This window comes from Callorhinus ursinus, unplaced genomic scaffold (assembly GCF_003265705.2).
Source record: "Callorhinus ursinus isolate GAN/ISIS: 27379988/994484 unplaced genomic scaffold, GSC_fseal_2.0 scaffold18, whole genome shotgun sequence".
Classification (NCBI taxonomy): Eukaryota; Metazoa; Chordata; class Mammalia; order Carnivora; family Otariidae; genus Callorhinus; species Callorhinus ursinus.
In genome coordinates this window covers 36,547,157-36,568,703 of record NW_027397080.1, presented here as the reverse complement: position 1 = coordinate 36,568,703, position 21,547 = coordinate 36,547,157, and the positions used below count along the sequence as shown (strand labels likewise).

General features: G+C 63.9%; 3 protein-coding genes across 7 annotated transcripts; 2 read left to right on the top strand and 1 right to left on the bottom strand.

The window, feature by feature from the left end:
• The first annotated feature begins 67 nt into the window (after positions 1–67).
• On the top strand, positions 68–3,849 carry CPTP (ceramide-1-phosphate transfer protein). 3 transcript variants are annotated; one of them, XM_025856935.2, is made up of 3 exons: positions 68–175; positions 1,926–2,060; positions 2,276–3,849. In XM_025856935.2, exons 2-3 carry the CDS (start codon positions 1,939–1,941, stop codon positions 2,796–2,798), a joined length of 645 nt encoding a protein of 214 aa, XP_025712720.1. In that variant the 5' UTR covers positions 68–175; positions 1,926–1,938; the 3' UTR covers positions 2,799–3,849. The 3 variants fall into 3 exon arrangements, with proteins under 3 accessions (XP_025712720.1, XP_025712721.1, XP_025712722.1); XM_025856936.1 differs by having other exon boundaries at positions 98–152; XM_025856937.1 differs by having other exon boundaries at positions 151–239.
• A 142-nt stretch (positions 3,850–3,991) lies between these two features.
• On the top strand, positions 3,992–9,610 carry TAS1R3 (taste 1 receptor member 3). The gene is given in 6 exon segments (XM_073903532.1): positions 3,992–5,923; positions 6,038–6,338; positions 6,412–7,194; positions 7,304–7,763; positions 7,946–8,225; positions 8,227–9,610. Coding segments are annotated over 6 exon segments (2,787 nt in total). The 5' UTR covers positions 3,992–5,618; the 3' UTR covers positions 8,885–9,610.
• A 135-nt stretch (positions 9,611–9,745) lies between these two features.
• On the bottom strand, positions 9,746–21,523 carry DVL1 (dishevelled segment polarity protein 1). 3 transcript variants are annotated; one of them, XM_073903520.1, is made up of 16 exons: positions 21,256–21,523; positions 16,533–16,602; positions 16,282–16,403; positions 15,930–16,033; positions 15,547–15,685; positions 14,608–14,701; positions 14,450–14,519; positions 14,218–14,357; positions 14,062–14,138; positions 13,921–13,988; positions 13,624–13,776; positions 12,837–12,968; positions 12,589–12,756; positions 12,306–12,512; positions 11,561–11,600; positions 10,918–11,054 (listed from the first exon to the last, which is right to left on the bottom strand). In XM_073903520.1, exons 1-15 carry the CDS (start codon positions 21,423–21,425, stop codon positions 11,590–11,592), a joined length of 1,725 nt encoding a protein of 574 aa, XP_073759621.1. In that variant the 5' UTR covers positions 21,426–21,523; the 3' UTR covers positions 10,918–11,054; positions 11,561–11,589. The 3 variants fall into 3 exon arrangements, with proteins under 3 accessions (XP_025712033.1, XP_025712034.1, XP_073759621.1); XM_025856248.2 differs by lacking the exon at positions 11,561–11,600 and having other exon boundaries at positions 9,746–11,054; XM_025856249.2 differs by lacking the exon at positions 11,561–11,600 and having other exon boundaries at positions 9,746–11,054; positions 13,699–13,776.
• Positions 21,524–21,547: the final 24 nt, after the last annotated feature.

The following is a 21,547-nucleotide window of genomic DNA, read 5'->3' as shown; positions in this document are numbered from 1 at the left end:
GCCCCAACGGCGCCAGCTTCCGGTGCGCCCGCCGGAAACGCCGGCCAACGCGTCGAGCCTCCGGATTGGGCAGCCGGCAACCAATCCCGGGCGTCAGGGAGGTGGCCGGGGGCGGGGCAGCGAGTCCCCCGGCAGCGGCGGCGGCGGCACAGGTGAGCGAGCGGTGGCGGTACAGGTGAGCGGAAGGGCGGCAGGCTCGGGCCCGGGGCCAGGGAGCAGAGCCCAACCGAACTGGGCAGGTGGGCCTGGGCATCGCCAAGGGCCAGGCGCGGGAGGGGCGGCCGAGGGCCTGGGTCCCACGCCTCCCCGGACCCGGGGCCCCTGCTCAGTCCCTGGGCCTCAGCTGGAGCAGGGCCCGCCCAGGACTGGGGCCCCACCCTACCCGAGCTCGGGGTCCGAGCCCGGCGCCACCTGGAGCTCCCTTCCCGAGCAAGACTTGCAGGGCTTCCTGGACAGGGCTTCACTCCTACCCGCTGGGCCTGGGGTGCTAGTATGGGTGCCCTCCTCTGGGAGCCTTCAGCCTGCTGTCAACCAGAGACCTGCGGGTCTCAGGCAGCCCTCCTGCCGAGACTTGACCTTGGGGCTGTAGGCTGACCCTGGGGGAGCCTTGGTGGTGCCCTGCATCACCTCCCCAGAGCTGGCAGGCTGCCTGCCCCGGGCTGCACAGCCAGTGGCCTTCCTGTTGTTTGCAAGTTCTGAAAAGCTCCCAGCAGCTCCTCTGCGCTGCTGGCTCAGGTTCTAGACAGGAAAGCCAGGCCCACAGGATGTCTGGTGTCCAGGAAGGTAGCCCTGAAGGCCTCAGAGGCCATCTGCTCAGTGGACGGAAGACAGGCCCTGAGAGAGGGGAGGGGCGTGCCGGAAGTCGCTGGAGCACTGTCTTCCTGAGGCTGGGCACGACTGTCCCCCACACCTGAAGACAGGGTGAGCTCACCTCTGGGAGCTTGGCCCAATGCCAGGGGCCTCCAGGGCCTCAGCAGCCACTAGGCCCCATCAGGTGCTCCTGGCATCCTGGGTGGTGAGATGCTGCTGAGTCTCCAGGGACCATCAGAGCCCAACCCCAGTGCCTGCCCTGGGCATCCAGGAGGGCAGAGGCTGGGTTGCCCTGGGGCACCTATTCAGTGTGTGGGCCCTTGAATGTTTATGGAGTGACTGTATGAATGTGAGCAGAATCCTGGGCAAGACTCTGGCCTAGAGCACTTCCGGAAGGTTCCTTGGGGCTGGGGGAGGGCCTTATGGCTGTCTTCAGAGTGTAGAAGACCTCTGGCCCAGCTGCACTTCCGTGTGGCACCTGTATGGCTCCAGTGAAAAGATTGGGGTCTGTCAGGCGTGCTGACCCTGCAGTCTCTGCTCAGGGCCCAGCCCAGCTGGCCACACTTCCTGGCCCTCGACCTCGCTCTACTGTCTCTTTTTTCATAGTACTTATCTTTTCTTACCTACCGTGTTGGACTTTTCTGGCTTTCTCCAAGAATATCGCCCTGATAGGAAGTACTGTTTGCCTCACAGGCCATCACCCTGGGAGGGTGCTCGGCTCTGGGCAGAGACTCAGCAGATATTTCTCCAGCTGGTAAAAACACACACACCCTGGTGAGAGAGACAACAGTGAACAAGCAAGAAAACATGAGTGGAGATGTCTGCCATAGATCAGAGCAGAGTGGTTTGACCGGCTGAGTGACGGGGGGGTGGTGCTAAGATCTGTGGACGTGTGTTCCAGGCCCAGGGCACGGCAGCACCAGGTCATTATGTCCGAGCATGTGGCCCAGGCAGAGTGAAGTAGGCTCCCGGGGAGAAGGGGCTGACCGGGGGACGGGGCCCACTGTGGGCTTTCAGTTGCTGACTGCTCTCCCCGCCACCCTGAAATAGTGACCCAGGAAGGGAGCTGACTCACAGGGAGACAGCCCGCCAGCCTGACTTCCTTTGTGTTTCAGTACGAACTAAGAAATGGATGGCTTAGAATCGGACTTCAACCTGAAAGTCGTCTTAGTCAGTTTTAAGCAGTGTCTCAATGAGAAGGAAGAGGTGCTGCTGGATCACTACCTCGCCGGCTGGAGGGGGCTGGTCAGGTACTTTTGGGGGGCACTGCCTTGTGGGGCCCACACTTCCCATGTGCTGTGCACACCCAGCTCCCACCTGCTTGGGGCTGGTCAGCCGTTCTCATGCACCACTTGGCCGGCAGCACCGAGCCTTCTTACCCCTGCCTGCAGGGGGACGTGTGCCCCAGGAGGTTGGGGGCGGTCTCCCCTGCACCTGGGCTGAACTCCTACTTCCCCTCGAGCAGGTTCCTGAACAGCCTGGGAGCCATCTTCTCCTTCATCTCTAAGGATGTCACCGCGAAGCTGCAGATCATGGATCGTCTGCGCAGCGGCCCCCAGCGGGAGCCCTACAGCAGTCTGCAGTCCATGGTGGCCTACGAGGTGAGCAACCAGCTGGTGGACCTGGAGCGGCGCTCCCGCCACCCTGACTCGGGCTGCCGGACGGTGCTTCGGCTGCACCGTGCCCTGCGCTGGCTGCAGCTCTTCCTGGAAGGCCTGCGCACCAGCCCCGAGGATGCCCGCACGGCCGTCCTCTGCACGGACTCCTACAATGCCTCTCTGGCGGCCTACCACCCCTGGATCATCCGCCGGGCTGTCACCGTGGCCTTCTGTACGTTGCCCACACGCAAGGTCTTCCTGGAGGCCATGAACGTGGGGTCCCCGGAGCAGGCTGTGGAGATGCTGGGCGAGGCCCTGCCCTTCATCGAGCATGTCTACAATGTCTCCCAGAAACTCTACGCTGAGCATTCCCTGCTGGATCTGCCCTAAGGGCCAGCAGGCCAGGTGGGGCAGGTTTCCCCTGCAGAGCTGGGCTGGGGCAGCCGGCACCCATCAGTCCCACCATGGAGATCTTTGAGTGCCCCAGGAATGGGAAGAACACTCTCCCCTGCCGGCCAAGCCTGATCAGACCAAGCCTGATCAGAGCCACGGGCACAGCATGGCCCTCTCGGGCTGTGCTTCTGGCCTATGGCATGTAGGCCCTGGCAATCTACTCCGCCCTTATCACCTTGCTCTGCCCAGGGGCATCTTTGCTTTACCCTCAGCTGAGTTACATATGTGTCCAATCAGGCCTCACCCAGACGGTGAGGTGTAGAAGGCAGGGCGGGGAAGGGGCAGGAATCAGCATTCATGGAAAAGCCAGAGAAGCTGCCCGCTGCCTGTGAGCCAAGTCGTGAAATGGGGCCAAGTCACAGGTCCCTGCGGCACAGAGACTTCATCCTGCTTGCCAGCAAGCACCTTCAGCAGGTGCTTGTCCACCCCCGGCCCACCTCTGTGTCCGTACCCAGGTACCCTCGGGCCCCTGCACACAGGGCTAGTCGTCCCCAGGACAGGGATAGAACCCTTGGGCAGCCCTTGGCAGTGTAGGCTCCCTCCCGGTCCCTCGCGTCCTTACTAGCCAGGGCCCCACATGTCCTTGGCAGCAACAGCCAGGAACTAAAGCCCTGAGCAGAGGCCTGCCCTGCCTCTCTGCTCTCTCATCAGCTGCCCCCCACGGCCACACTGTCAGTCGGGTCCCCCCCCCAGGCAGCTGCCTGCGAATCTGCACAGCACCGCCCAGAGCTCTACAGAGCCCAGAGCTCAGGAGACCCAGGATGAGATAGCACACGGAGAGAGCCTGGACCGGATGCCCAGCACGTGGGGGCCTGGCCTGGCCTGGCCTACTGGCTCTTCACTGTGAGCTCAGGCCCCTCGATGCCAAGGGGACCGTATCCACCATGCAGCAGATGTACATACGTGTCAGCTTGCAGAGACCCTGGGAAAGTGTAATTGTTTTTCCAACATCAATAAAGGCCACTTACAGAGCAGGCAGTGCACTCCAGGGTGGAGGTATTTTGTGTCAGGCGGCTGCTTACTAAAGGGAGGAGGGGCGTGACCCCATGGGGCTGAGGCCCTACTGCGAGGCTCACAGGGCAGTGTCAACCACGGGGACGGGTGGCCTATCCTGGCCAGCATGGGGCAGGGGGATGCTGCCTGTCTGTGCTTGTGTAGCCTCTAGCTTGGTCCCTCGAACCCCCACCAAGGTCCATGTCATTATCCCCATTTTATAGGTGAGAAAACAATTACCCAAGGGGCTGGGTTGGAAGGGCAGGTCTGAGGCCCACAAAGCCTGTGCAGGGGAGGGGCTCTGAGCCACAGCAGGGGTTGGGACAGAAGGAGGGTCCATGTCAGGCAGCATGCTCTCGGACACTCCAGTGTCAGTCCCAAATAGCAGTGTCCAATGCCAGGTCCCCTCTGCCACCTCCAGGCCTGCTGCTTCGCCCTGTCCCACAGGGACGGCAACCAGCCCGCCTGCTCCCCATCCTGTGGCTGGAGATGACCATGAGGGCTGCACACGTGTGCACCCAAGTGCATACAGATGTACGGGGCCACGCACGGCATAGGCGTCATATGTGTGTGTGTTGCGTGTGTGTGCTGCACACGTACGTGCATGCCCTGAGCGTGCCATGCAGCTTGGTCCCTCCCCACAGGCAGCAAAGATCAGATCCCAGACCATCTCCTATAAACATCTGCCAGGGTTGAGACCACCCAGAGCTCCTACTCCTCTCCAGGGGCATCGGTAGCCTCCCCCAGTTCCTCTGGGTGCCTACTGGGCACCCCCACACCTGAACCTCGTGTCAGGTCCCCAGGGCAACCCAGAGGCTAAGTAGGAACTGCTGCTGGCACATCTTTTGGGGCTCACCTGCACACACCTGGTGCTGACCCAGCTTCAGAGGCCCATTTGGTTATAGCCTTTCCTCCCTCGTTTGCATGCACGGTCCTGCAGGCCCGGCTGTGCCCTCTGTCCCCAGAGGGAGGCACCTGCTCTGTCAAGAGCCCAGGCAGGGTGTGGGCAGAACCAGCCTCAGGGTCCCTGAAGTTTCTAGGCAACAGCCCAGCCCTGTTCTCATACAAGCTGAGAGGCCACAGCCCCCACCCTGGGGCCCTCCCCACCCCAGCCACAGGATGGAGAGCTGGCAGGCTGTCTGGCCACTGTCCTCCTGGCTGGTCTGCCCCCTGAGCCTGCAGGTGGAGCCACCCCTGCAGCCCACCCCTCACCCCTAACCCCTGGCTACTAACAGTCCTCCCCAGGGCTGGAAGAGGTGTTTCTGTACCTACTTATCGGGGCACTGGCACCTCCCCCAGGCAGCTAGAGACCCCAGGATCCTCTGGCGGAGAAGTCCTGAGTGTCCCTCCTCCTTTCCAGGAATGCGGTGGGTGCAAAGGGGCTTGGGCACAGGCAGGTAACAAGATCATGGTCAGTGGTTGCTCAGAGCCTGCCTGCCCAGGTCACTGTCAGCCAGAGAGCCTGTGGGTGGGTGACATCAGGATAAAAGAGTCCAAAGAGGGGCGCCTGGGTGGCTCAGATGGTTGAGCGTCTGCCTTCGGCTCAGGTCACGATCCCGGAGTCCTGGGATCGAGTCCCACATCGGGCTCCCTGCTCCTTGGGAGCCTGCTTCTCCCTCTGCCTTTCTCTCTCTCTCTGTCTCTCATGAATAAATAAATAAAACCTTTAAAAAAATAAAATAAAATAAAATAAGAGTCCAAAGAGCACAAACCTATGGGGCCCAGGAAAGCAAGGGTGTCCCCAGGGGCCCCTGGGCTTGGCAGATGAGGACAGGTGAGGATTTTGCTAAGCAAATCCTCTGCCCTCCCCTGTCCCAAGTCATCATATCAGGGCCCCCACCCGATTCTCTCATTTGCCATCCCTGCTGGAAGCCGCCACTTGCCATGCCAGGCCTGACTCTCCTGGGCCTCATGGCTCTCTCGGGCCTCGGAGCAGGCACCCCACTGTGCTTATCCTGGCAGCTCAGGATGCAAGGGGACTATGTGCTGGGTGGGCTCTTCCCCCTGGGCGCGGCCGACGATGCAGGTCTCAGCGACAGGACTTAACCCAATGCCAGCATGTGCACCAGGTAAGAATGCGGGGGGTGGGGGGCAAGGCGTGATGAGGGTGGGGGTGGCTCAGGTCTGGGGTGCTCCTGAGCGGGGATGAGGTGTCGGCCACCTGCAGCCCTGTGTGGCCCCAGGTTCTCGTCCCTTGGCCTGCCCTGGGCGCTGGCCATGAAGATGGCTGTGGAGGAGATCAACAACGGGTCTGCCCTGCTGCCAGGGCTGCACCTGGGCTACGACCTCTTCGATGCGTGTTCAGAGCCTGCGGTGGCCATGAAGCCCAGCCGCATGTTCATGGCCAAAGCGGGCAGCTGCGACATTGCCGCCTACTGCAGTTACACGCAGTACCAGCCCCACGTGCTGGCTGGCATTGGACCCCGTTCATCCGAGCTCACCCCCGTCACCAGCAAGTTCTTCAGCTTCTTCCTCGTGCCGCAGGTGCGCCCCCCCACCCCCACTGGCCCTGCCTGCAGGAGCCCCCACGTCAGGAGCTGCCTCCCGGTCACTGCAGGTCAGCTACGGTGCCAGCACTGACCAGCTGAGCAACCGGGAGATCTTCCCGTCCTTCTTCCGCACGGTGTCCAGCGACCGCGTGCAGGTGGTGGCGATGGCGGAGCTGCTTCAGGAGCTCGGCTGGAACTGGGTGGCCGTGGTGGGCAGTGATGACGAGTATGGCCGGCAGGGCCTGAGCCTCTTCTCCAGCCTGGCCAACGCCAGGGGCATCTGCATTGCACACAAGGACCTGGTGCCACTGCCGCACGTGGGCAGCCTGCCGCTGGGCACCGCCCAGGACCTGCTGCACCAGGTGAACCAGAGCAGTGTGCGGGTGGTGGTGCTGTTCTCCTCCGCCCATGCCGCCCGCACCCTCTTCAGCTACAGCATCCACTACAAGCTCTCGCCCAAGGTGTGGGTGGCCAGTGAGGCCTGGCTGACCTCAGACCTGGTCATGACAGTGCCCAGTATGGCTGAGGTGGGCACCGTGCTCAGCTTCCTACAGCAGGGCGCCCCGATGCCCAAGTTCCCATCTTACATGCGGACCCGCCTGGCCCTGGCTGCTGATCCCGCCTTCTGTGCCTCCCTGGACACTGAATAGCTGGGTCTGGAGGAGCACGTGGTGGGGCCATGCTGCCCCCAGTGTGACCACATCATGCTGGAGAACATATCTGCGGGGCTGCTGCACCACCAGACCTTCGCTGCCTACGCGGCTGTGTATGCCGTGGCCCAGGCCCTCCACAACACGCTGCTCTGCAATGCCTCAGGCTGCCCCCCGCGGGAGCCTGTGCGGCCCTGGCAGGTAAGGGCAGGGAGCCCCCGGCACTCCCGAGAAGGAGCTTCAGTGGGGAGTGTGCACTGGAGGCAGCTACTGGCCCAACGCCCCCCACCGGCTCCAACCCATCCACCAGCTCCTGGAGAACATGTACAACACAAGCTTCCGCACTCGCGGAGTGGAGCTACAGTTCGATACCAGCGGGAACGTGAACATGGACTATGACCTGAAACTGTGGGTGTGGCAGGACCCGACGCCTGAGCTGCGCACTGTAGGAGCCTTCGATGGCCGCCTGGAGCTCTGGCAGTCCCAGCTGTCCTGGCACATGCCCGGGGACCAGCTGAGCCCCAGCTGCACTCCCCCCGGCCACGAACAAGTTCTGGCTCTGCCGGGGCAGGGGCGGCGGGGGGACCATCCCCAGGTCTGGGCGGTGCACCCGGCTGAGCACAACCTGAGCCCCAAGGCCCCGTGCCAGGGGCCCGTGTCCCAGTGCTCCTGGCAGTGCAGGGAGGGCCAGGTGCGCCGAGTGAAGGGCTTCCACTCCTGCTGTTATGACTGTGTGGACTGCAAGGCTGGCAGCTACCAGCGCAGCCCAGGTGAGCCCCTCTCCCAGGCTGCACGAGCTGAGGACGGGGGCAGCGGGGGGGGGCAGGCAGGGACCCACAGGGCCTCGTGTCTCGGCTCCAAGGCCAACCCTGAGGCCAGAGCAAGTGGGTGGGAGTGAGGCCAAGGAGCCCGTGCCCCCCCCCAGTGCCCCCTCTTTGCTCCCACACCACAGTGGACCTCCTCTGCACCCAGTGTGACCAGGACCAGTGGTCCCCGGACCGGAGCACACACTGCTTTCCCCGCAGGCCCACGTTCCTGATGTGGGGGGAGCCAGCCATGCTGGTACCGCTTACACTGCTGGGCTTGGCGCTGGGCCTGGTGCTGGCGGCCCTGGGGCTCTTCATCTGGTACTGGGACAGCCTGCTGGTTCAGGCCTCAGGCGGGCCACGGGCCTGCTTTGGCCTGGCCTGCCTGGGCCTTGTCTGCCTCAGCATGCTCCTCTTCCCCGGCCAGCTGCCTGTCCCAGCAGCCCCTGCTCCACCTTCCCCTCGCTGGCTGCCTGAGCACACTCTTCCTGCAGGCGGCCCAGATATTTGTGGGTTCGGAGCGGCCACCCAGCTGGGCAGAGCAGCTGCGTGGCTGCCTGCAGGGACCCTGGGCCTGGCTGGTGTTGCTGCTTGCTCTGCAGGCGGAAGCAGCACTGTGTGCCTGGTACCTGGTGGTCTTCCCACCAGAAGTGGTGACGGACTGGTGGGTGCTGCTCACAGAGGCGCTGGTGCACTGCTGCGTGCGCTCCTGGATCAGCTTTGGCCTGGTGCATGCCACCAATGCCACGCTGACCTTCCTCTGCTTCCTGGGCACCTTCTTGGTGCAGAGCCGGCCAGGCCACTACAACGGCGCCCGCAGCCTCACTTTTGCCATACTGGCCTACTTCATCACCTGGATCTTTGTGCCCCTCTTTGCCAATGTGCACATGGCCCACCAGCCCACTGTGCAGATGGGCGCCATCCTCCTCTGTGCACTGGGCATCCTGGCCACCTTCCACCTGCCCAAGTGCTACCTGCTGCTGTGGCGGCCGGAGCTCAACACCCCTGAGTTCCTGGGAGACAATGCTGGAGGACAGGGCAGCAGTGGTACTGGGGGGAAGGAGACTCAGGGCAAAAACAAGTGACCCCTGACCCAGTGACCTCACCCCAGTGAACCCAGATTTAGTTGAGATGCCCCCAAACCAAGTTCCTATGAAGCAACCCCCAGACTACCCCAGCTGCTGAGACCACCCCCAGCTCTAGATCCTGACTGCAGGCTGACTGCTGACCTTGACACCACAGTGATCCTTGGGCCTGCAGCATTCATGAAGGGCCTCAGCACCCATCTGGGGCCCGAGAGCAGCTCTGTATGTGTCCTAGCCAAGCCTTGGCCAGGGCCAACCCAGGTGATCCAGCCCCACTGTTCCAGAAAGAGGCCCATAAAAAGGTTCCTTGGGGCTCCTGTAGCTCATGCCAAGAGCTCAGGAAAGCCCCAGTCAGATCACTTGAAGTCCAAGCTGGGTATTACTTGCCTGGCCAGGCCCAGCCTGGAGCCTCCAGCCAGCACCCCATCCAAGCATCACAGGGAAGGGAGGTTGGTGGGTGATGGGAGCTGTTCTGACCCCTCTGCAGGGACGTGTGACTGATCATGGGCCCCAGAGTGGGACGGGAATGATGAACAGGGAAGAGGCCTACTTGGGTGGGGGGGATGGGGTGCACACCCAACCTCCTCCTCTCTCTGTGGCCCGGCCCAAGCGGGTAAAATGGGATCAGATGGCCACCAGCACCGTGGACAGAGCCCGGGGGGTCAGCACCAAGGCCAGCATCCACAGCCAAGACCCCTGGAGCCAGGAGCTAGCACCACGGACAGAGGACCAGCTGCCAAGGACCCTGCCGGCAGCCAGCACAGGGGACAGAGCCCGGCGCCGAGCAGGGACCCAGAGACAGCCGCACCCCAGCCTTCCAAGGTACCCGGCAGAAGAAAACAGACACAGGCCACACATCAGTCCCATAAAATTAAATGCTTTTTAGTCTTTAAAATAGCATTTACACAGAAGCAGCTCTATTAACTATCTGGATGGACACTCCGACTTGATACAGTATCTACAGCGCAGATGTGTGCAGGCCAGAAACGCCAGGAAGGAAGCGGCGTGAGTGGGTGGGCAGTCACCCAAGGACAGCAAGGAGGGGTGGGCTGGCTACCCCCTCTTCCCCACACCCTGCCCCTGCAGCAGCTGTGTGCATCCGGGCCCTCTGCCCCTCAGGGTCACAACCCCACCACCACCAGCTGAAACACGTCCCCCTCCCATCTCCCCCTCACCAACCCCTCCCACTTTCTGACAGGACCTGCGTCCCTGCATTCAATCTGAGACCCAGTGGGGGGGGGGGGCACCTGACCTGGCCACCACCTCCCCCAGAGCACACAGGCCAGGCAATAAATAAATAAATTAGATCCCTACCCCGGGCGTCCACAGAGGGGCCTGGGGGCTCTGATTCCACCTTCAGGAAGGGCCAACCCAGACCAGGCAAGAGTGGTGGGGCCTATGACTTGGGCAAACAGGGGACCCAGGCCCAGCAGCCTCTTCTCAGCTTAGTCTGGGGCCCTCTGCACAGCTCTGTAGGCAAGTGGGGGTCCCTGAGGCACACCCCAAGGGCACGGGCTCTGCACGGACACAAGCTGCTCCAAAGAGGAATGGACGGACTGCCGAATTCAGATCACGGTGGTCTGGGCTGCCCTCAGCCCCTCGCCCAGCCTGCTCCCCCTCTCCGTCCAGGCCTGGGCCCCGACATGAACCCTTGTGTGCAGGCAAGCACAGGCTCGCTTGACCCAGGACAGCCACCAATAAGGCAAGCCCACACAAGCCCAAAGGCGGTGCCCTCCTGCAGGAGCGGGCAGGACCACTGGCTCCCCCACCATGGGGCCGAGCTGAAGGCACTCTCTCCTCAGTCACATGATGTCAACAAAAAACTCACAGGGGTTCCCCATGGCCTTCTGGAAGGACTGGCGACTGCCCGTCAGCTCTGGGGGGACAGCGGCCAGCTCCCGGACGGGCGGCCCCCCCGGCGGCCCCCCCCCCACCGAGTACGCCTTTGCTAAGGGATACGATGGGGGGAGGCCCGGGGCGGCCGCCGAGCCCCGGCTGAGCTGACTAGCTGGACGCTCCCGACAGCCGCTGCCCCCGACCCCGCCCGGTGCCGTGTGGTCTGACTCGCTGCCGCTGCCCCCGGCTCCAGCCACCCGGCGCTCCTTCTCACGGCCCAGTGCCCGCCGGCTGCTCCCGCCGGCACTCTGGGTGGACCCACTGCTTTTGCTTCCTGGAGTCAAGGACAGGGAGAGGGATGAGATGGTCAGTGTCGGGCCACGTCACTTCCAGGATGACCAGCCGTTGCCAGGGCAACCAGGGACAGAACCTGGTAGTCTCAAGCAGGGCGGGTGTGGGGGGGGCAGCCATGCAGACAGGAGAGCAGGGCTGGCCCCACTCATAGAAGCAAGAACAGCTGCAGCAGGCCGGGGGGCAGGGGAGGGCAGTGGCGGGCAGGAAGGGACACTCTGGGGCCAGCTCAGTGCCCCCCATCTCACCCCAATGCCTGATCTTGCAGCTGAGAACCTGAGGCACGAGCGAGGCCCTGTGTGCCCGGTGCTCCCGTCGGCCATCCTGGGCACCCCACCCCCACCCCCAAGACCCACCTTCCGTCCAGCCCCAAGGCCCTGGCCAGCTACTCAGTCCAGCCCCGTCCTGGGCTCCCAGGAAGAGCGGGGAGCCTGAGGCCAGCTGGCTGGGAACATGCCGAGAGGGACGCCGAGCAGGACCCTGGCTTACCGGCCCGGAGGGTCCACTCCGCTAGTCCTTCAGTCTAAGGCTTGCTCAGCACAAAGCAAGGGATAGCATGAGTTACACAGCAGGCCCGGCCCGGACACCCATTCCCGCCTACGGTGCATGCGGCTACCAGACGGGCCTGTCCAGGGTCCACAGGCGCCCAGCAACAGCTTCCCCTGGGGCACCACTGCCCTCTGACCTGCTCTCCTCTCTCTCCCATCCCTGTCTGGATCTACGGGACTAGCTCCCTGACCTCTGTCCCTTGGCCTCAGTGACACTGACAGCCTTAGGCCACTCCTCCAACAAGTGCCCTCCGCAGGGACGCCCCTCGAGCTTCCTGCTCAGCTCTCCACACATCCCAGGGTGAGTCCACAGTTGTCTGTGGGACTGTCCACCTCCAGCTCCCGGCCAGGCTGCAGGTGCTGGGGGCAATGTCTGTCTTCCACTGTGGCCGGGGACCTCTCTGCCATCCTTCCCCATGCCATCTCCTGGCTTTTTGCTTCTGCTGCACCTGGAACACCAGCACCCCCCCAATACACACACACACACACACACACACACACACACACACCCCAAAGTCTGCAGGGCTCTCCCCATCCCCCTGAACCACTCACCCCTTCCAGAAGGAGCTCACCCAGGGCCTCAGCACAGAGCAGGGAGGAGCGCATGGGGCAGAGGGGGTGGGCACACACAGGGCAGAGCCAGGCGGCAGGGACAGCAGGGAGCTGGGCGCCCAGCAGGCTCTCACCTTCACTCTGCTGACTCCCAGCACTGCCGCTGCCATAGCTGAAACCAGGGTCCTGGTATGCGGGTGGGAAGCAGGGCGGGGGGCCCGGGTACTGGTAGGGGTAGCCCTGACCCAGGGGCCAGGGGGCGGCCGGATGGGGCAGTGGGGCCAGCGTGTCCTGATCCGAGGCCCCACTGGAGCCACTGTTGAGGTTCAGGGCTGCGAGATCTGGCGGGAGGGGAGGGTGGGTGAGGGCAGTGAGGGCAGGCCCTCTGGGATCCCCACCCGCCAGCCCCCCACTCACTGCTGCACAGGTCCCCAAAGACGTAGTAGCACTGCTCCGAGAAGGTGATCTTGTTGACCGTGTGCCGCAGGAAGCCGCGCTTCAGCATGCTGCTGGCGTACTTGCGAGCCTCGCGCCTTTCCTTGAAGCCCTCCACGTGTGTGTACAGCCAGTCCACCACGTCCGCCCCTGGCCCGGAGCACACATCAGGGCACAGAGCCCGGGGGGCAGACCCGCCCCGCCCGGAGCCAGCCCGGCGGGGCCCTCACCAATGACGGCATTGGCGATGGTGATCTTGAGCCACATGCGGTCACGGATCTCCAGGCCCGAGTCTGGCAGCTGCATGACGCGCACCACGGCGCCCATGTCGCTCTTCACCGTCAGAGGTGCCTCCTCCAGCTCTGTAAGGCACAGCCCCCCCCTCAGCCCTGAGCAGCCAAAGGCAGGGGGAGGCCTTGGGATGGGCTGCAGGCCCCGCTGCGGCAGCCTATCTCAGAGCCCGGGCTCCAGGTCGGGTCTGTGGTCCTGGAGCCCAGACCGTGAGGCCATCCGGTGACTGCAGGGTCCAATCCCACCACAAGATGGACCCTCACAGGGGTGGGGAGCAGGGGTGGGTTGGGGAGGGGGGTTGAATCTTTGTCCCCTATCCCTGCAGATGCTTCATCAAGATCTTGGGCCCAAACCCAGGTGAGGCCACCCCCACCCTGCAGACCAGAGCCCCACGGGGAGAGGCCTCTTCCCCCCTCCCCGTCCGCTAGCTCAGGGCTGTTAGTTGTGTTAGCTGCAGGAAAGCCGGGTGGGAGTCACACGCGTGCACTGCCTCTCCTCCCCAGGAGAGAAGGGCCCCAGGGCTGGCCTGGCCCGTCTGGGCAACTTTCAGTCCCACCACACAGACAGCCAGCTGGAAGGAGGGTGTGCGTGAGGGCAGACACGTGTGCGTGTGCGCCCTGGCCACACGGCAGGACAGCCCTCGAGTGCGACCGTGTGGGACGGGCACTTCGGCCAGGCCCCTCGCCCTGGTGCCTCAGTTCCCTGCTCTCCTGAGCTGCCACTTACGTGGGGCGCCGGGCACGGAGCTGGTTAGTGAGGAGGAGCTGGTGCGCGTGATGCCGCTGGAGCAGGGGCTCGTACCGTAGTGGGGCAGGGCTCCAGTCAGCGCCGCCGTGTGGGACAGCCAGGCGGCAGGGTCGATGGGCCGCACCGGGTCAGCTGGGTGGCCGCCGGGTGGTAACAGACGGACGGACAGACGGATGGACGGTAGCGCACGATGGAGCACGGGGGCACAGAGGAAAGGACCTTCAGGCTGGGCGAGCGCCCTCAACCCACCCCCAGTAGCCCTGCAGGGTCACTCACCCCTCGGGATGGTGAAGTAGCTCCGGGGGGTCGGGTCCCAGCATTTGGCTACCGTGAGGCTGATGGGCCTGTGGGGTGCAGCAGGTCACACAGGCGAGGCCCAAGGGGGCCCCCCCATACCGCCCACCCACTGTGCCTCACCCCGTCTGGGACACGATCTCCCGCAGCACCCGCACAGCGTCGTCATTGCTCATGTTCTCGAAGTTGATGTCATTCACCTGGGGGGTGAGGGGTTCAGCACAGCAGGGCAGGGGTGCCAGCCTCTCGGCCCCCCAGTCCCTTCCCACAGCCCTGCACCTGCAGCAGCATGTCGCCCGGCTCGATGCGCCCGTCGGCCGCCACAGCCCCCCCCTTCATGATGGAGCCGATGTAGATGCCGCCGTCCCCCCGCTCGTTGCTCTGCCCCACGATGCTGATGCCCAGGAAGTGGTGCCTCTCTGCAGGGGCGAGGGGTGAGCAGGTGCCTGCTGTGGGGGTGCACCCCACCCAGGGGCCCCGCGCCCCACGGGGGACCCCAGTGAGGCCTCACCCATGTTGAGAGTGACGGTGATGATGTTCAGGGACATGGTGGAGTCCGTGATGCTGCTGAAGGAAGAAGCCTGCGGAGGGACGCGCGTGAGGGGACGGAGGCAGGGGCTTCAGCAGGCGGACCCCGCCCTGCGCCTGGCTGCCCCCTACACCACCTACACGGTCCGCCTGCCGCATGCGCTGCTTCCGCCGCCGGCGCTTGTGTTTTCGGATGAGCCGGGAGGACGTGCTCTGCTCCGTGGAGCTGCTCAGTCTGGGGGGCATGAAGGTCAGGGGCCAGGCCAGAGGCTGCAGGGCTGCGGTGGGGTGGAGAACAGGGCACCCCACCCCCCCACACACACAAGACAGGGAGTGCACAGGATGGGCGTCAGGTCCCGTGCCACCCTAGCCGAGTCAGCTGTGGGACACAGAGCTGGGGTAGAGCTGGCTCAGGAGAAGGCTCAGCTCCAGACTGGACATGGCCCTACACACACGACACACACAAACCCCACACCTATCTGCAGCATTACTCAGGCAAAACGGAGACACAAACACTGAGGAAGCCAGCACATGCGTGCACACACGCCTGTTACACACCCACGCACGGACACGCCCACCCATATATACATGCCCATGGACTCACACACCCCCATGCATGTGCACATACCCGTACACACCCACACACCCATACGTGACGTGACTGCACGCACAGATCTAGTCACACATACACCCACGCACACGTGCATGCAAACCTGTTACACACACACACATCTGGATGTGTGTGTCCATGCACACCTGTAACATACCTGTGCACACGCACCTATACATACCTGTAACCCCTGCACACACACATCTGTGTGCACAGGTACCCACGCACCTGTGCACACGCACCCACACATACCTGTAACACCTGCACACGCACACCTGCATGCACATGCACCCACGCACCTGTGCACACGCACCCACACATACCTGTAACACCTGCACGCACACACGCACCTGTGCACACGCACCCACACATACCTGTAACCCCTGCGCGCACACACCTGCGTGCACACGCACCCACACATACCTGTAACACCTGCGCACACACATCTGCGGGCACACACACCCACGCACCGGCTTGTGTTGTCATCCTCATCTGAGTCAATGAAGCTACTGGACTCGAGTTCGCTGCTCAGCACAGTAGAGGTGCTGTCGGGGGGCAGCCCCAGGTCTCGCCGCCGGTCCCCCCTTGGGTGCCCATTGGTCCGGGCAGCTGTGGGGACAGCAAGAAGGGAGCTGGCCGTGGGGTCCCCTGTGTGGCCTCAAGCACCAAGTGCCCTGGGAGCCGGCCAGGTGACTGTGAGGCTGCTGGGGGGGGGGGTCCCTGGGGTCTTGGGCAGACAGGCCTAGGACCTCTACTCTGGGACCCCCATTGGTTGGGGGCAGTAACTGGGAGTAGGCAGGGTCAGAGGGTGCACCATGGGGGCCCGGGCATGTCTAGGGTGCGGCTTCATTACCCTCTTCGCGGTTCCGGCGTCGGGCTCGCTCCCGCCGGTGGCTGACCAGAGACTCCGTGCCAGTCTCATTGTCCATTCCGTCGCGGCTGCTGGCTACATTAGGGCTGTGCCCACAAGACGGGGTGGGCTGGGGCAGGCTGGGCCACCCACACTGCGTGCGACACCCTCCCAGCTCCTTGCCTCCTCTCCCACCCACTCACCTGCCCAGACTGGGCCTCTCTGCCCGCCCCTCCTCCACTGACCAGTTTCTACTGACCACGTGTCCCTGGTTAGTTGCCCCTTCCCCCGACAGGCCTGGTAGCAGCAGGCCCCTCAGGACCACCAGGCTTAGCCCCCCCCCCACAGTCCTTACTGGAAGGAGGGGGGCCGGGAGTCCCCGATGCCGCCCGTTCTTTCAAGAGGTGGGGGCAGGTCTGTGTGGCCATCAGTGCTCTGAGAGCCTGCATCTGAGTGTGCGCCCTCGGCCAGGACCAGCTGCAGAGGACAGCAATGGCTCAGGGACACCGCCAGCCTTCAGGCCCACCCCCACCCCCCCACATGGGTTCAGCCCAGCCCAGCCCCCACCCTAGCCAAGCATTCTCTGCCAACATCCCATGGACTCACCCAGGAGACCACACGACCATTGAAGCAGGGCAGCTTGGCATTATCGTCGGAGATCTCCTCCTTCACCACCCTGTGGGCAGACAGTGCCGTGAGACCACCTGCACGAGGGATGGCTCCCACCGGTGGGCCCTGGAGGGAAGAGCTCCCCATATTCTTGTCCAGGGTACATGCCAGCCCAGGCCATCCAGCCACATGCCCAGATGTCAGTCTGTGTGGATGCCCCTACCTGGTGCAATCCCTTCCTGGGGACCCTTGTCATCCTCCCACAGACCCCTTCCAGGGCCCAGGGCAGAGGGAGGTCCGAACTCCAGACCCTCGAGCAGCAGAGGGTCACCTCCTATAACACCCTATAACGCAAGTATCTGCCTTGCTCTGTGTCTACGTGCCCCACGGAGTGCGGATCCCTGACAGCAGGGCTCTGCCTGGCTTCTTCCTTCCACCTCCTCACGCCCCAAACCTGGCCCCAACCCAGAACAGGGCCCAGTTCACAGCAGGCCTCAATACAGATGTGAGCACAATCAGACCACGTGAATATAGGCAGATTAAGATGGACTGCATGCAAATCCATACGTGCACATGGAGGGCAGGCCACTGCCCTCCTGCCCCGTCCACCTGGCCAAGGAGACAGAAGCAGACCCCACTCTCTACAACAGCCCAACTCAAGGCGTGAAAGGACAGCCAGGCACAGGGCTGCTGGGGCCCAATGAGAAGTCCCAGCCCCAGAGGCCAGCAAACCCCAGCAGCCACACACCCAGCATCCGGCCCCTGGTTGGTGTCTTGATGCTGCCCCCAGTTAGGTCGGTTTGGGGGTGGGGAGATACCCAGGCAGGACACAGAGAGCCAAAGCAACGCGAACTGGGAGGGAAGTCGACCATGCCGTGGTCAGACACAGGTGGGGGATGGGTCAGCTGCCCGATTCAAAGGCCTGAGGAGGGCAGCCGCCAGCACGGTTCGCAGGGGCAGCCGGGGAGGGGCCGTGGGGCAGGGCGGGCAGTGGTTATGGCCCAGACGCACCCCACACTGTGGCCCCCTTGAGGCCCAGGGATCAGGGCAGTCAGGGCCAGGCCTGCAGCAGGAGGCACCCCGATGCCCTACCCCGCTGGAGCCCAGCCCTGCCCAACACAGAGGGATTTCCACACCCGGGACTTGGGCCCAGGAGAAAAACAGGAGCCAGGAGAACAGGCAGGAAGCAGCCTTGTGACCTGTTGAGCCTGGACGCCTGGACTCTGCCCGTCCTGGGCAGCAACAGGAGGCCTCCACAGAGCGGGCACCCCATACTCCCCCAAGGGAGCAAGGCCCAGGTCCACCACCCACCACCCAGGCCTCAGAGGACAGAAAAGATGGGGCCAGCCAGGGCAGGAGGGGGCACACTGCCAGCATCCTGCAGCAGCCCCTCAGACACACCCCCAGCATGCCAGCCACATAGGGGCAGCGAGGTGGACACCCAACGGGAAGAAAAGCCCCCGTGTCTGCTGCCCCAACTTACACAGCCACAGCCCCGCAGAACTGAACTCCCCGGGGAGGCTGGGACCCAGCCCAGCACTCGGCTGAAGTCCCCCGCAAGAGGGGGCCACCATGGGAAGACCTGAGGGGGCCCGGCACCCCCTGGGGCTCTGCCAGCTGCAGCCGACAACCAGCCATGCAGCAAGCCCTTCTGGGGGCCCGGCAGGCGAGAGCACGTCTGTGAGTGAACGCAGCGACCAAGACTCGGGAGGGACCCGATTCCTGTTTCACAGCCCGGGTGGCCCAGCCTCCTCTGCTATTCCCAAGCCCCCGCCCTTTCTGACTCACCCCCCAGGCAGGCAGATGAGCTCCCCAGCCCTCACACCACAGGGCCTACCTGGCCCCCCAGGGGTGGGCTGCCCCCCTGGCCAGCGCCTCCAGATGACCAATCACCCAGGGCTGCCCGAGCCTCTGTGCCCCCTACCCCTGCATAAATGAGCCCCCAGGGCCCAGAGTCCCTGCTCCCCTACCCTGCTCCCAGCCTGAGGAACCCAAGTCCCCCAACCCAGCACGACAGGACATCCTGCCTTCCACCTAAAGCCTGGGCACCAAGGCCCCCACCCAGCTAGGCCAAGACAGCCAGGAGGTGGGGGTGGGGGGCTGCAGAGCCTCCAGGATAAGGGCGCAGGTGCTTTCCTCAGGAAAACCCATTGCCGGCCAGCATAATCTCCAGGAGCTACAGGCAGACACAAGGGCAGGGGAGGCCTCAGTGGAGCCTGGGGGAAATGTCTCCAAACAATTCTGGGGTTCCCTCCTGGGCCAGGCCTCATCAGGTGGAAAAGCAGACCTCAGAAGCCGTCTCCACCGGCCCTTAAGGGTGGCCACCCAGGGGCACCCCCACTGGCATCATGCTCCCAACCTCAGAATTCCTGGCGAGATCCCGGTTAACCTCAAACTTGTGGCTGTCCAGCCCCGCCCGCCCGCCACCCCCACAGACTCGCCCTGGCAAGGAATCTGCTCAGAGCAGGGCCCTTAGAGCCAAGCACAGCCACAGGGGGACCCCCAGGACTCCCAGAGGCCATAGCATGCCACAGGCCAACCCTTGCCAGTGGGTCCCCAGAGGCACAGGGTTCCCCCAACTAGACCTCCCCACCACGAAGCAGGAAGATGGCAGAGCAAGCTCATACATGACAGGGAAGATCTCGAAGATGTCCCCACAAGTCAGGGATCCTCAGCTCCCACCATGCCTTTGGCTGCCCCTCCCCCCAGCCCCGCCTCCTGACACTAGAGCTCCCCCAGGCTGAAGCTCTGCAGGCTCCAGGGCAAGCGGGTCCCAGCCATCTACACCCAGCCATGAGCTCCAAAGGTACCTGTCTAGACTCTCCCAACACCACTGGGGGCACTGACCCCAGACAGACCGGCTGCAGAGGGCAGAGTGGGCACTCACCCAGGTAGGCTGGGTCAGGCCCAGCCCCCACCCCCTGCCCTGCAGCCCTCACATGGCCCACAGGCAGGTGGCTTCAGAGACCGGAACTCCTGGCCCAGAGATGGAGGGACCAGGGCCACTGCCAGGCAGATGAGCTAAGCCAGGCCTGGAATCAGCAAGGCAGCCCTGATAGCAAGGGACTCCAACCTCTGCCTCACAGTCTAAAAGCTGGGCCCAGACTCCTCCCTGCACCACCGCTCACCAAAGCCAAAGCTTGGCACCTCTGCGCCAGCCCACCATAGGCCCAGGGACCTTCTCCAGCTTTGCTGTGACCTGCATGGGAAAAGTGGGAGGTAGGCACAGGACCCCCCCCCCCGCCACTTGGCCAAAATGGGAGTGGGACCCGGCCCAGAGCAGGTGGCCGTGGCCACACCTCAGACTCCCCTTTCCCTTACTAGGTGGCCAACTATGGCCAGGAATGGAGGCTTGGGGTACTCAAGGCCTGGCCCACAGTGGGATGGTAGGTTGGGGCAGCAGGTCCAGGCTCACCAGGGTGGTCCTCACAGCTCCTGATCTGAGGCTACCCCTCTCATGGTGGGGCCGGGCTGCTCCCCAGCCCACCCAGGGTTGAGGAGAACACACGCTCCCTCTCTGCCTCTCCCTAGTGGTGGTGGAGAACAAGAAAGTCTAATTGTCCAAACTTCCCTCAGGCCCCCCAGAGAACTGAATGGCCCCAGCTTGACCCGACCTGGGGCTGCCCAGGGTTCATGCAAATCAGAGAATCGAGGAAATGGCCTCAATGTCAAAGTCCTGAGACACAGTCACACACAAGGACACAGACTGCCTGAGGGCGGCCAGGCACACCTGCTCAGCCCATGAGGCCTCTGAGTAACGCCCCCCCCCCCCCACCAGCACTGCTGAGCTGGGGACTCAAGTTACCCATGGCTGTGCTGGCTCAGGCCTCGGACAGAGCTTCAAGCGGACAGCCAGCCTCCAGCTCACTGTCCCAGAGGCCCTGCCCAGTGCAGGCGGGAAGTCCCCTCAGCCAAGACAGCCACCACTAAGGCTGGACATGGGGACACTGACCCAGAGGCTGCTGGAGTCAGCAGATGGCCCAGGCTGCTCCCAGGAACCCAAGTACTAAGTGGCTCAACAAGAATAGGGACCCAACAGACAGCAACCCTCAGGCAGGGGCAGGTGGAGTGACAACCCACGGTCCCCAGTGATCCTTGATCTCTGCCCTATCCTCAGGACCCCGGAGGAGGGATCCAGAGAGAGGCTGTCTTGAGCCTCTGGAAACTTCTGCAGACTCCAGCAGACTAATCTGTGCCGGTTGCAGATCACCTCCTTTCCCCCATACTAACAACTACAGTGGACCCACTAGGCGGCTAGGACCCTGCCCCCAACCCTTACCTTCCCCCCTGACACTACTCTGACCCCAGGCCCAATGAATCACAAGCCCTCCAGGTCAGCCCTCTAAGCACCTGCCCTCCACAGAAGGGAGGCGGTGGGACCCTGAGTCTGACAAGTGCCAAGGTGGGACTTCAGCTCACCCTTGACCACGGACCTTGACCACCCGCAAGTCAAACACACTCTGCCACACAGGCCCAGGCCCAGAGTGGGTGGAGAAACCAGGACCCTCGCCTCCCCACCGTCCAGCGCTCTCAGGCTCCTGGGCAGGCAGCCAGGGCCCCAGGCGTCCCCAGCTCAGGGCACAGCCAGCTTGGACGCACAGCACCCCCGGGGAGCGGAGGCACTGCCCCGGTCACAGTCCCAAGATTCCCCAAGACCCTGCCCGGGCGCAGACAGGTGCGGACACCCGTCCTCGCGCACAGGCCCCCACGGCCCACTGACCCGAAGTCCTGGTCCATGGACTTGAAGAAGAATTTGTAAGCGTGCACGGGCCGGTTGCTGAGCACATTCTTGAAGTCGGCCAGCGTGACGCGCTCAGGCGCCACGGGCAGCTTGACCAGGTACGGCGTCTCCTCTTCATCCATGTGATAGATGATCTTGGTCTCCGCCATGGCGCGGCGGCGGCGCGGGGCCTGCGCGGCGCTCCCGGCTCGGCCCGGGACTCGGACGCCGGCGCCTACCCGCTGCCGGCCTGCGCCCCGCCCGCCCGCCCGCCGCTCCCCGCCCGGCCGCT

Coding starts and splice junctions, on each gene's coding strand:
- DVL1 (XM_025856248.2), bottom strand. CDS start 21,425: ATGGCGGAGACCAAGATCATCTATCACATGGATGAAGAGGAGACGCCG. Junction 12,513..12,588: donor CTTTGGGGACCTGTGCAGCA/GTGAGTGGGGGG, acceptor CCCTCCCGCCAG/ATCTCGCAGCCCTGAACCTC. Junction 11,055..12,305: donor TGGGAGTCAGCAGAGTGAAG/GTGAGAGCCTGC, acceptor CCTTGACTCCAG/GAAGCAAAAGCAGTGGGTCC.
- CPTP (XM_025856935.2), top strand. CDS start 1,939: ATGGATGGCTTAGAATCGGACTTCAACCTGAAAGTCGTCTTAGTCAGT. Junction 2,061..2,275: donor GGCTGGAGGGGGCTGGTCAG/GTACTTTTGGGG, acceptor CCCCTCGAGCAG/GTTCCTGAACAGCCTGGGAG.